This window comes from Anomaloglossus baeobatrachus, chromosome 3 (genome assembly GCF_048569485.1).
Source record: "Anomaloglossus baeobatrachus isolate aAnoBae1 chromosome 3, aAnoBae1.hap1, whole genome shotgun sequence".
Lineage (NCBI taxonomy): Eukaryota > Metazoa > Chordata > Amphibia > Anura > Aromobatidae > Anomaloglossus > Anomaloglossus baeobatrachus.
Genome location: NC_134355.1, coordinates 223,172,997 through 223,187,723, shown reverse-complemented (window position 1 = coordinate 223,187,723; position 14,727 = coordinate 223,172,997). Strand labels below are relative to the sequence as shown.

Genomic DNA, 14,727 nt, shown 5'->3' with positions numbered 1-14,727 from the left:
ACCCACGTGCCATATCCTGTGACTCCCGCTGGCACACGTGCGTAGGCACCTCTGTGCGTCCCCGTGCAACAGGTACACCGTACGAGAAGCCCCGAGCCATACAACCCTCACGGGTTAGGGCGGACCGGTGTACATAGATCGTCTGTGACGTTCCAGACGATCACTAGTAGCAACCCGCTCACTCTTTCCTGACCATAGCAGCGGTCCCTTACACCGCACAGTGGACCTTGACCGGTGGAAGCTGTCCATTTCCCATCTTGGCACGCTTCCCCGGGTCCCCCTCGTAACAGGTTTGTGTATGTGTAAACCGGCATCAACCTTCCTTGGACCCAGGATGATTACTACACCCTAATGGGGGTGCAGTACCCTGTGATGCCTGAAGTCACAGGGGCACCACACCTACACGCTGAACAATTACCGCTTTCCCATGAACCCCATTTAGGGACTTTGATATTAAAGATTTAATTAGATGTAGTTCCCACATGGTGGCTATGAACCAACATATCCTGCAAAGTTTTGCTGGGTTTTAAAAAAAAGAGGGTTTTTTCTGTGATGATTCTAGAAAAAACCCTCTATCTTGGAAAACGCAGCAAAACTTTGCAGGATATGCTGGTTCATAGCCACCATGTGGGTACTGCATCTAATTTTATCTTTAATTCCAAAGGCCTTAAATGGGGTGCATGGGAATGCGGTAATTGTTCAGAGTGTAGACACATATTGAAAAGTGATAATTCACCACTTCTTTGAAAACTAGAGAATACAAAATACTCCACTATATCAATTGCAGGACTACACACATCATTTATTTGGCAAAATGTCCCTGTGACAAACTGTACATGGGCATGACCACACACGAATTTCATGTTTGCATATCAGAACATGTCAGGGACTTTAAAGCAGCAGCGGGGATTACTGATGACCAAACTGAAAAGATTGCCAAACTTAAACCATTGGCAACACACTTTCGTGATTCTCAAGTGGGTCAGGGCATCTCCTCCACTTTACAGGTATTGATCGATTATGTCTGGGCAACAGAAGAGGAGATTTAGCCAAAACACTTGGCCAATTGGAATATAAATGGATAACATTACTGAAAAGCATGAAACCGAATGGTCTGAATTACCAGTGTGGTTTCGCTAGCTTTCTCTAATTACTGTACCTTACACATGTCAATGATACGGAGGAGTGCGGACTTTGCTCAGGTGTTTCCAGTTCACTGTCTTGGTCATTATGTTCTCTGACATGTTCCTTTTCAATAATTCTCTAAGTCCTGTTAATTGATACAGGTAAGCTTTTATTTGGGCACTTTCAAGCATGTTCTACCTTAAACTATTTTAATAGATCTCAGTGGGAATCTCCTTGTGATTATACCTTAGCATGAATTCTGTGTGGTTATTTAATTTGTTTGTGGACCAATATTGATATAGATTGGCTGTCATACTGGCTTGCGTGGCCATTCGCTCAGGGTTGTGTGTGTTGTGTAGGTAATGATTGGTATCGTCAGTACAACATTCGCAGTCTGATGTAATTGGTTATGCGTAATTGTTGTGTGCAGATTGTGATTGACATGTATCTCACATATTTTTATATATTTTGTATAATGTACAATTGTATAATTATCATCTGGAGTAATTGGCCTTTTGGTGTTAAGTATTGCCCAATGATAAGGATCCTCGTATGCTATATAGACTATCTATGGCCACTTGAATCCACTTAAATTGAGTTGTTCCCATACATGGCGCCTCAATCCTCAATGCGTAGTGTTGCCAAATGCTATATCATTGTATTCCTTGGACCACAACAAAATGGTGCTTACCTTCTATCATATTGCAGCCAAAGAATGCTGACAATGTGGCGCGCTTGCGCGATGCCCTCTCCCTGACCTGGTGGTGCATCGGCGTCATCAACAGTGATATCGTCACTCTTGCTATACGCTGATGCGTTTACGGTCTTGGGGATGGTGTGGCATGTCCACGCTATGCAGTACCCGATACCATGGTGTTGTCTAATTATTAGTCTTAGCTGTGTGTTAGGTATTTAAATTAGGCTTTGACTGCCCCACATCACTCCGTGATGAAGCTATAATGAAACTATTTTTGAAATGGTGTGTGGGGCTGTATATCACATTGGTATGGTATATTTACTTTTTTCTTCCAGTTGTGGCTAGATTTTTTTATTGTACTGCGTACCAAGTCGCATGTACCTCCCCTTGTATGCACAGTAATTATATTCCATATACTTTTATATACCTTTTTTCAAGAATAACTATACGCTGTGTATTTTGAATTGTTGCATATTGTGACATGGATATTTCATCTTATCATGGAAAATGTATTATTATCTGCTTTAATCTCTTTGGGGATTTAATGCCTGCATACCTAGATATTATTAAGTTGTATCCTGCATGCATTTTTCCAAGTATACACAGTAGTAATTTTTAAAATATTTGTTTAATAATCCCTACCTGCCTTTTTGAATCATTGCATATTGTGACATGGATATTTTATCTAATCATGGTAAAGTCTTATTTTTTTTTATATAATCCTGTTGGGGATTTAATACTTTGGTTGCACACATGACTTAATTATAAAGTTATTATCAGCAGTCATTATATTTTTGCAATTTCTGTCGCTGATTTGATGTTCATGCCCCCCAGCACACCAGGAGATCTTTTCTCTATATTCATTTAAATCTCTGTATGTTTATGTGATTTTTAATTCTCTTGTCTAAGAAAAATGTATATATATTTTCTATCTCACACTGCCTCTGTTGAATACTTTTTTGACCGCAGGTAACCTGACCTCAGAGGACCTTTTAATCAGTGAACTCACCTGCATCTCTTGGCAGAAACTTGCATTTCTTTGCCAAGAGATGCAGATTTGGTGCTTAAATTCTTGCGCCTATTCTACACCTCCTGGGAAAAAAATTGCATCACTACAGCATCAAACCTCATGCGGTTTTGATACGTTTTTTTTCTCAGGAGGTCTAGTTTGCATGCATGAATATGGTGTAAAAATTTAATTATCAATTTTGCAGAAATATGTGTAAAAATTTCAGCAACAAATCTGCATTTCCTGGCAAAAAAAATCTGGTTTTCTACCAGGAGATGCAGATTTGTGAGTTTACTGTGATTTCCTGAAGTCCCCTGAGGACAGGTTGCCTGCGGTCACAGGTGGATGACCATGGGAACCTCCCACAGTGACAGCAAATAACGTGAGTGACATCACCGCTGATCGCATGGATCATTTATTCTCTGCCTGAACATCACAGCATTCGGTCATGTACCATGAGCGCGCGCTGTGACTTCAGATATGTAGCAGAGCTGGAATCGTTGTGGGACCTCGTGTGGATTACGTTGGACCTGCAGGGGTATTTTGGAGGTTAATAGAGTGATGAAAGAGGGTGTTTTTTGTATTTTATTTCAAATAATTTTTTTTTCCAGTTATTGTGTTTATTTACTTTCACTTGCAGATTAGTAATGGGTGAGTCACACAGTGCCTCCCCATTACTAATCTAGGGCTTAGTGACAACTGTGGGCTGTTATTGACCCCTTATATTACCCAGATTTCTACTGCACCAGGGCAGTCGGCAAAAGCTGGGTAAAGTTCCGGGACTGTTGCATCTAATGGATGCGACAATTCCGGCCAGCTACAGGCTGCTATTTTTAGGCTGACTAGTGGCCCAAAAAGCATGAGTGTCTCAAGCCTGAGAATACCAGCCCCAAGCTGTCAGGCTTGATCATGGCTGGGTATCAAAATTGGGAGAGAGGTGGGAATGCATGCAGTTTTTATAAATTATTTATTTAAATAATTTAAAAAATCCACGTGCGGTTCCTCTTATTTTGATACACTGCCAAGATAAGTGGACAACTGGGGGCTTCAGCCTGAAGCTGTATGCTTTATCTGTGTTGGTATCATAATATGGGGGGACCATATGCCAAATATAATATTTATTTTTATAGCACAATACTGACCTGAAGACAGCACCTGTGATTGGTTACAGTTAAATGCTGTCACACAGGCTGGGTGGCAAGTCTGACTGTAACCAATTAGAGGCGAGAACAATATGGCCATATGGATGAGCAATTATGAGTAGTCCAGGAAGTGAAGGAGAGGCCGCAAGAGCAGTGTACAGCCACACCGAAGACTCGGTAAGTTGAAGTTTTTGCTTCATTTTTATTTTCTTTATTTTTCCTTTATTTTTTATTTTTTAATTTCCCAGATTGCCGGAACCTGATCAACACCAGGAATCAAGGGGCCGAGTCCGATACTCTGGTACCTTTGAAACTTTTACAGTCTGGGTCCACCCATCACTATATACCATTTATTGCACACACTATGGTACAACACTTTGAGTGTCCAATAGGTGGTCCCCAGAGGCCTCTGTGGTTTGACAAGTGGTACTACCTAAAGGGGAGTTAGCTGGGTACATTCTGCTACATGATTACTTTGTGTTTCTAACAGCTTCCTACATGTTCCAATTACAATTCAAGATTCCTTAAGCTGCCACACAAAACTGGAAGTAATATGCCACTCCTAAGCAAAATTTCAAGTTTGTACTCTGGCACCTGTGATCCATGAATTTCACAGTCCATGACTTTTGTTCTTGATATCAATGTGTGCAGGGAGGGGCCAATATGTTTCTACCCAGACACCAGGAACCCCCTTAGTCTTCTATTCTAGACTTTGCAGTCATGAACATTAAGTACGGTCATTCCCAAAAGTTTCGTAAGGTGTTATAATGCTTCAAATGAAGAAACTGCAACACTATATGGACATACACACCTAATCATACATAGAAACGTACCTTGATATGCAAGGAACATTTTGGTGAAAGGAGGCAATCTGACCAAAAAGTGAAGCACGGTACCACTGTTTGAGTAGTGTGATCCATAATGATATGGCTGCACTGGAGGCATTGGGTCATCTTCTCGGTCTGTTTTACAATACTCATCTTCCAAATACTAAAAATATATAAAAATTGGTTAGGTTTAAAAATACACATATACAGTACATCCACAAACAAAAAAGTCTTAGATATGCTTCACAAAGAACAGGGTAAATTCAGATACAAGTGCATCTCAAAAAATTGTAATATCATCATAAAGTTAATTTATTTCAGTAATTCAATACAAAATGGGAAACGCATATATTATATAAAGTCATTACAAACAGAGTGATCTATTTTAAGTGTCTATTTCTGTTAATGTTGATGATTATGGCTTACAGCCAAAGAAAACCCAAAAGTCATTATCTCAGAAAATTTGAATATTATATAACACCAAGTGAAAAAAATTATTTTAAACACAGAAATGTTGGCCTACTGAAAGGTATGTACAATAACTGCACTCAATACTTTGTCGGGGCTCCTTTTGCATGAATTACTGCATCAATGTAGCGTGGCACGGAGGTGATCAGCCTGTGGCACTGCTGAGGTGTTATAGAAGCTCTGGTTGCTTTGATAGCAGCCTTCAGCTCATCTGCATTGTTAGGTCTGGTGTCTCTTCTCTTCCTCTTGACAATACCCTATAGATTTTATATGAGGTTTATGTCAAATCACTCTACTTGTAATGACTCTATATAATACATGTGATTCCCCTTTTTGTATTGAATTACTGAAATATATTAACTTTTTGATGATATTCTAATTTATTGAGATGCATTTGTAATTACATCTCAAACTTGAAATTGTCTCTCCAGGACAGGAGACAAACTCTAGCACAGCGCCACCTATTGGAAGTAGCGATCCTAAAAGTTAAATGCGGATTTTTAACACTCCTTTACATATAACTTAGGATATATATGCCAGATCAGAATCCCAATTTGCAGACACGGTGTTTCGGGGTGCATGCCCCTCGTCAGTGCAAAGTATGGGGTGTCTGATCTGGCTCATGAGAAGCTTTGTGGGGACCACGGGGGAACACTATTCTCCTTATGGAGACTTTGCAAGCCAGTCTGGCGAGTTTTAAAAATCCACATTTAACTTTTAGGATCGCTACTTACAATAGGTGGCGCTGCGCTAGAGTTTGTCTCCTGTCCTGGAGAGACAATTTGAATATTTTGCAGAGGGGCATGGCAGCTATAAGTCCCCTTACTTTACTGGCAGCCAGACTGGCTTGCAAAATCTCCATAAGGAGAATAGTGTTCCCCCGTGATCTCAAACTTGGAGAGCTAAATAATTCTTGACTTTTGGTTTAAAGGAGTGATGAAGTCATTAAAGATCTTACTGAAAAAATACACTCATTAACACTTTTTTGGTATTTCATTTAATTTGTCCTTAAGGCTTAACCCCTTAAACCAATTTTCACCAAAATGACCAAGCCAAATTTTTTAAATCTGACCAGTGTCACTTTTTGTGGTAATAACTCTAAAATGCTTCAACAAATCCCAGCAATTCTGAGATAGTTTATTTCATGACACATTGTATTTTATGTTAGTCAGAAATTTAGGTCAATATATTTTACATTTATTGTAAAAATATCAGCATTTTGGAAAACATTTTTGTAATTTTCAGACTTTCAATTTTAAAAATAATAATTAATAAAAAACATTCCACATATGTCTAACTTGCACCTGCATTATTTTTCAAACTTCATTTAATTTTGTAAGGATGTTAGAAAGGTTAAAAATTTAGCAGCAAGTTCTATTATTTTCAAGAAGTTTAGAAAACCTGTTTATTTACGGACCTATGCAGATTTAAATAGACTTTGAGGGACTTATATATTAGAAACTCCCCAAAAGTAATATTATAAAAACCCGCACCCCTGAAATACTTCAAAACTGCTGTCATGAAATGTTTTAACCATTTGAATGCTACACAGTAATAACGCAAATTAGAATAAAAAAAAGTAATTCTTCCTCTAAAATGTTTCTTTAGCCTCATTTTTTTTGTTCACTTTTACAAGGGATAGCATGAGAAAATGGACTTCTCAATTTGTTACCCACTTTTTTTCATACAGTGGCAATACCCCACATGTAATTAAAAAGTTATGTTTAGACAAATTGCAGGTCTTGGAACAGAAGGAGCACTGTTTGCATGTACCATGTCGCATTTGCAGGGCCCCTAAACAGCAGAAACCCCCCGATAACTGAAACTACATCCCTCAAAGATTTAATTCAGGGGTATAGTGTGCAGTTTCAACCCACACGTACAGTGGCATGCAAACGTTTGGGCACTCCTGGTCAAAATTACTGTTGTTGTGAACAGTTATGCAAGTTAAAAATGAAATGATCTCTAAAAGGCATAAAGTTAAAGATAACACATTTCCTTTCTATTTTAGGCAAAAAAAAAGTATGTAAAAAAATGGGCAGATGTAAACGTTTGACCACTTTTGGAGATGTGTGTGCTCAGATAACATTAACCAAGGTTTGAGACCTTAAATAGCCTGTTAGGGTTATGACATTTTCGCTATCATCGTTAGGAAAGGCCAGGTGAGCAAATATCACAGCTTTATAAAAACCCAGCCTTCTCTAACCTTGTGCCAAAAATCAGCAGCCATGGATTCTTCTAAGGAGCTGCCTAGCACTCTGAAAATGAAAATGGTGGGAGGCCCACAAAGCAAGAGAAGGCTATAAGAGGATAGCAAAATATTTTCAACTTGCCCTTTCTTCAGTTTTAAAGGTAATTAAGAAATGGTAGTTAACAGGAACATTTGAGGTCAAGATGAGGTTTGGAAGACCAAGCAAAATTTCTGTGAGAGCAGCTCGTAGAATTGCTAGAGAGGCAAATTGGAACCCCCACACTAGAAGTAGCAGTGGGATGTTCCTAACACAACTAGACACTTAGTCTCTGCAGAAAAAACTTGCTACACCTCAAAGATAGAAATGAGGGATCCTAACCTGCCTCGGAGCAAGCCCCCAACATGCAACGATGGTGATGTAAGAAAACACAATACACAGAAAGAAAATATAGATTATCAAATGTGAGGCCCGACTTACTAGATACAACAGGACAGGAAAGATAACTGATTGCGGCCAGCAAAAACCCTTGCAAAAAATACCAAACTCCTGATAGAACAAAAATCCTAAGACCACACGGTCTCTCCCCCACTATATCAGGTGCTCTTGTGCCAGACACTTTAAACAGAACTGCAGATATAATGGGAAGAAACTAAATCACAGAACAAATAATATTCTAAAGTGCAAATAATCCAAACATGAACAAGGAGCAAGCTTCCTTTCTTTCTGGAGGAACTCCCTTGCTCACAAAAGCAGAGAGACAGATCCTCACAAACAAGAAACCAAAACACAGAACAAAATGGAATAAGCAGAAACACCCTTAAGTGCAATTCCAGCAATTAAGCAGAGAAACTAGTAAACTTATCTGGAGTAGATTCAGGCACAGAATAAATGGGAGAAACTGAAGGGAAAACTCCCAGCCATATGCAGAAGCAGAAGGAAATAGCTATCACCAGCGGCCGCCAGGTAGAAACTGCTTTCCTAAATACACTAGGCTGATCTGCAATAGGACTACCTGGATTTCAAATTAATTCCATCACCTGTTTGAGTCACAGATTCAGACTCCGCTTCATTACCATTCCTGGCCACCAAAGTGAGCTCCACACCAGCACTCACTCGGATGACATTTAAAACAGTACCCCCCTTGAGGAGCAGTCACCGAACTATCATCAGAGCCACTGGGTCTGTCAGGATGGGCATGATGAAAGGCATGAACCAATCTGTCAGTGTGAATGTTAGAAGCAAAAACCCAGGTATTGTCCTCCTGACCATAACCCTTCCTCTTAACAAGGTACTGAACCTTTCATCTAGGTGGGAATCCAAAATGTTCTCTACTTCGTACTCTAGATCCCCATCTACCAACACAGGATCAGGAAGCGTCGCTGTGAGAACTGCTGGTTCCACATGTTTCTTGGACAAAGACTTATGAAAAACATTGTGAATTTTAAAAGACTCAGGAAGAGCCAAACAAATAGATACGGGATTAATAATCTCCGAAATCTTATAAGGCCCAATAAATCTTGGTTTAAATTTAGGAGAAGAAACTCTCATAGGAATATTTTTGGAGGACAACCAAACCATGTCCCAACTTTAGTCCGGGGGGACACAGCCTTCGCCAGTTGACAAACCTTTGGGCATTCTCCTGGGACTGAAACAATTTGTCCACTACCTGACCCCAAATCTGTTGCATTCTCTCCACCACAGAATCAACTCCAAAGCCTCAATCTGCCCTGAAGAAAACCTGGTATGACACCCCAAATTGCAGAAAAACAGAGACATCAAAGTAGCAGAGCTAACCCTATTATTGAGAGCAAACTCTGCCAATGGCAAAAACGAAGTCCAGTCATCCTGATCTGCAGATACAAAACACCTCAAATAGGTTTCCAAGGTTTGGTTTGCTCTCTCAGTCTGACCATTGGTCTGAGGATGAAACACAGAAGAAAAAGACAGCCCAATTCCTAAGTTAGAACAAAATTCTTTCCAAAATCTAGACACAAACTGAACTCCTGTCTCAGGAATACCATGTAAACGAACCACCTGTTGAAAAAACAAGGGCACCAACTCTGATGAAGATGGCAACTTAGGCAATGGTACCAAATAGACCAACTTAGAAAATCTATCACGCATAACATAAATAACTGTCATCCTCTGAGAAACCAGAAGATCTGAAATAAAATCCATAGCGATATGAGTCCAAGGTCTCTTAGGTATAGGCAATGGCAATAACAACCCACTAGTAAGTGAACAACAAGGCTTGGCTCTAGAACAAACCCCACAAGATTGCACAAAACTCCTGACATCCCAAGATAAAGAAGGCCACCAAAAAGACCTACTCACTAGATCCCTAGTACTAAAAATCCCAGGATGACTAGCCAAGATGGAACAATGAATCTCGGACATAACTCTACTCCTCCATTGATCAGGAACATACAGTTTCCCCACAGGACATCTCTCAGGTTTGTCCCCCTGAAATCTCTGAAGTGCTAACCTCAAATCGGGCAAAATGGCGGAGAGGACCACACCTTCATTCCGGACTAGAGATGGCACAGCAACATCAAGAGAATCAGCAAAAAAACTTCTAGAGAGGGCATCTGCTTTAATATTCTTGGTGCCTGGTAGAAAAGAGAACACAATATCGAAACGTCTAAAAAATCTAAAAAAATAGAGCCCACTTGGCCTGCCTAGAATTCAGTCTCTTGGCAGATTTAAGGTAGGTCAGATTATTATGATCAGTGAGCACCACAATTTAATGTCTAGCCCCCTCCAACCAATGTCTCCATTCTTCAAAAGCCTACTTCATAGCCAATAATTCTCGATTACCCACATTATAGTTTCATTCAGATGGAGAAAATTTCCGAGAGAAGGCGGCGCAAGGCTTCAGTTTCGAAGTTATAGGATCTCTTTGAGACAAAACAGCTCCTGATCCAATCTCTGAGGCATCTATCTCTACTTAAAATGGAAGAGAAACATCAGGTTGCTGCAGGACTGGGGCAAAAGTGAACCTTTTTTTAAGCTCCTGGAAGGCCATAACGAACTCGGGTTCCAATTCTCAACATCAGCTAATTTTTTGGTGAAATACGTCAAAAGCTTAACAATACTAGAGAAATTGCCTATAAATTTATGGTAGAAATTTGCAAAACCCAAAAATGTTTGAAGGGATTTCAAAGACGTAGGCTGAACCCTGTCATAAATGGCCTGAACCTTGACAGGATCCATTTCAATAGAAGACGGAGACAAAATAAAAGCCAAAAAGGAAATTTTTTGTACGCCAAAGAGACATTGTGACCCCTTAACGTACAATGCATTGTTCTTAAAAACCTGAAAAACAGTCCAAACTTGCTCAATTTGAGAGTCTCAATCATCAGAAAAAAATCAAAATATCATCCAAACAGACTATCAGAAATTTACCAATTAGTTCCCGGAAAATATTCATGAAAGACTGGAAGACGGAGGGGGCATTAGTGAGCCTAAAAGGCATCACTAGGTACTCAAAATGCCCCTCAGGGGTATTAAATGCCGTCTTCCATTTATTACCCTCCTTAATTCGAATGTGATTGTACGTCCCCTTAAGATCACGTTTAGTAAACCATTTAGCCCCCTTAACTCTGGAAAACAGATCTGACATCAGGGGCAAAAAATACTGATATCTAACAGTAATTTTATTAAGGAGGCGATAGTCAATACAAGGTCTCAATGACCCATCCTTCTTGGACACAAAGAAAAAAAACGCATCCAGGGGTGAAGATGACAGTCTAATATGACCTTTTTCAATGACTCCATAATATATGTTCGCATAGCATCATGTTCAGGCACAGACAAATTGAAAATCTGTCCCTTAGGAAATTTGCAACCTGGCACTAATTCAAATGGCACAAATACACTCCCTATGGGGAGGCAAGGAATCAGATCCAGTCTCATTAAACACATCAAGGAAGTCCGACAAATATTCATGTACATCATGTGTCTGAGCAGAAATAGACAACACAGAAAGGTCATTATGCACACATTGACAACCCCAACTAACCACAGACAGGGATCTCTAATCAAGAACTGGATTATGGATCTGCAGCCAAGGAAATCCCAGTACCAAAATATCATGCAAGTTGTGTAGTACCAAAAACTTACAATTCTCCTTATGAGCTGGTGCAACCCTCAGTCAGCTGGGTCCAAAATTGGGGTTTATTCTCAGCTAGGGGAGTAGCATCAATGCCCCTTAAAGGAATAGAAGTTTTCAAAGGTATCATGGGAAAACGACAACTTTTAGCAAACCCAAAATCCATTAAGTTTAGGGCAGCCCTGAATCAAGAAAAGCCATAGCAGAAAATGAGGATAATGAGTAAATTAAAGAGACTGACAAAAGAAATTTAGGTTGCACAGTACCTACAGTAAATGAACGAGCAAATCTCTTTTCTCGTTTGGGCAGACAGAGATAGTGTAAGAAGTGTCTCCACAATAGAAACACAACTAGTCTTTCCATCTAAAACCCTACTACTCAGTATAAGAGAGAACCCTATCCCACTGCATAGGCTCTGAAGACTGTTCCGCAAGCAATAGATCTGCACGTATTGATTTCCGCTCGCGTAAACGTCTATAAATCTGAATGGCTAAGTTCATAGAGGCAATGAGTCCCAAAGGGATAGTAAATCCCACCATCACATTTTTCACGGTATCCGCAAGACCCTTTCGAAAAAGTGCCGCAAGAGCTTCATCATTCCATTTGGTAAGGACCGCCCACGCTCTGAATCTCTGGCAAAAAATTTCAGCAGAATCCTGACCATGGATCAATGCCATCAAAGCCTTCTCAGCTTGATCCACAACATTATGACCAACAAAGCTGACCGCAATCACCTATCGGACAACACTAGGAATAGCAGTGGGATGTTCCTAACACACCTAGACACCTCGTCACTGCCGGAGAAACTTGCTACACCTCAAAAGATAGAAATGAGGAATCCTAACCTGCCTCGGAGCAGTCCCCAAATAGAAAATAGAAAGCCCCCAACATGCAATGACGGTGATGTAAGAAAACACAATACACAGATAGAAAATATAGCTTAGCAAAAATGAGGGCCGACTTACTAGATACAACAGGATAGGAAAGATAACTGATTGCGGCCAGCAAAAAACGCTGCAAAAAATACCAAACTTCTGATAGAACAAAAATCCTAAGACCATACGGTTTCTCCCCCACAATATCATGTACTATTGTGCCAGACACTTTAAACAGAACTGCAGATATAATGGGAAGAAACAAAATAAACAAAATCACAGAACAAATAACATTCTTAAGTTAAAATAATTGAAACATGAACCTGGAGCAAGCTCCCTTTCTTGCTTGAGGAACTGCCCTGCTCACAAAAGCAAAGAGACAGATCCTCACAAACAAGAAACCAAAACACAGAACAAAATGGAATAAGCAGAAACACCCTTAAGTGCAATTCCAGCAATTAAGCAGAGAAACTAGTAAACTTATCTGGAGTAGATTCAGGCACAGAATAAATGGGAGAAACTGAAGGGAAAACTCCCAGCCATCTTCAGAAGCAGCAGGAAACATCCATTACTGGTGGCTGCCAGGCAGAAACTGCTCTCCTAAATACACTAGGCTGATCTGCAATAGGACTTCCTAGATCAGTAATTAATTCCATCACCTGTTTGAGTCACAGATTCAGACTCAGCTTCATTACCATTCCTGGCCACCAGAGGGAGCTCCACACCAGCACCCACTCACTCGGATGACATTCACAACAGGTAGTGTGGAGAAAACAGGTGTCATGCCAGGAATAAAGGAACCCCCAGAGTGCGCCACAATAAACAGAGTACACTGAGAATACTATACAACGGTAGGCCCTGACACTAGAGAGAGGGAAGTGGGGTCACCTCCTGCACTCACCTGATGCTGTTCCCTGCACTCCCTAATGTCCCTTTATGGGTTCTGCCACCCCATTGCTGATCACATACCTAGGTCCTTGCTTGCCCTGAACTCCCACTGGCTAGTAAGAAGGCCGGCGAGAGCACTGGTCTCACCACTACAATAATGCAACAAAAAGGTAGGAAGACAGACAGGGGAATATAGACACAAAAGGAAAACACTCCAAGCAACTATAATGCAGCTAACACCACAGCTGTAATTGTCACGATACTTCAGTTTCTTTTATAGACTGTCTCTTTTCCTTCCAAAGTGGACAGCTTAGATATGAGAATCTTTAACCGACATCAGATGTTAAGACATGTGACTATAGTAAAGGGGGGAGTGGTCACAAAGAACTACACCTGGGATTAAGGCTCCAAAGGATAAGCAGATTAAAGTTTTTAACCCCTACAACACCAAAGGAAAGCAAACACATTTAAACATTAGAGATGTATTATAGTCAGTTAGTTAGTTCCTAGTGGTCATAGCCATGGATACCTAAGGTCATATAATACCCTGAACATGAGATAAGCAACTCAGTGAATCGGAAGAACTATACAAAATTTCTAATTGGAGGTATTTGCCAATATTATTACACCTACTACAGTGCTGGCCAAAAGTATTTGCACCCCCGCAATTCTGTCAGAGAATACTCAGTTTCTTCCTGAAAATGATTGCAATCACAAATTCTTTGATATTATTATCTTCATTTATTTTGCTTGCAATGAAAAAAACACAAAAGAGAATGAAACAAAAATCAAATCATTGATCATTTCACACAAAACTCCAAAAATAGGCCAGACAAAAGTATTGGCACCCTTAGGCAGGATTTACACATTGCGACATCGCTAGCATCAGCTAGCGATAACGAGCGCGATAGCACCCGCCCCCGTTGCACATGCGATATCTGGTGATCACTGCCGTAGTGAACATTATCACTACGGCAACTTCACACGCACATACCTGCTCGGCGACGTCACGGTGACCCCCGAACAATCCCTCCTTCAAGGGGGAGGTGCGTTTGGCATCACCGCGACGTCACTAAGCGGCCGGCCAATAGAAGCGGAGGGGCGGAGATGAGCGGGACATAACATCCCGCCCACCTTCTTCCTTCCGCATTGCTGGTGGAGGCAGGTAAGGAGATGTTTGTCGTTCCTGCGGTGTCACACACAGCGATGTGTGGTGCTGCAGGAATGACAAACATCGTATCTGCAGCTGGAGTAACATTATGAAAATGAACGACGTGACACAAATCAGCGTTTTTTGACTGTTTTGTGCTCGTTCATCGTCGCTCCTAGGATTTACACATTGCGATGTCGCTATCGGCGCCGGATGTGCGTCACAACAACCGTGACCCCGACG

The 14,727-nt window shown here is 40.6% G+C and overlaps 1 protein-coding gene across 5 annotated transcripts in view; it reads right to left on the bottom strand.

The window, feature by feature from the left end:
- Positions 1-14,727, bottom strand: part of LYST (lysosomal trafficking regulator) — a 1,763,279-nt gene that overhangs the window by 419,740 nt on the left and 1,328,812 nt on the right. For all 5 annotated transcript variants that reach the window (XR_012751618.1, XM_075339737.1, XM_075339736.1 and 2 more), the window contains one exon: positions 4,807-4,963. Coding sequence is in view for 4 of the 5 variants with exons in the window: in XM_075339737.1 (XP_075195852.1) it covers positions 4,807-4,963 (157 nt within the window). In the remaining variant the exon portion in view is untranslated. The remainder of the gene's footprint in view (positions 1-4,806; positions 4,964-14,727) is intronic.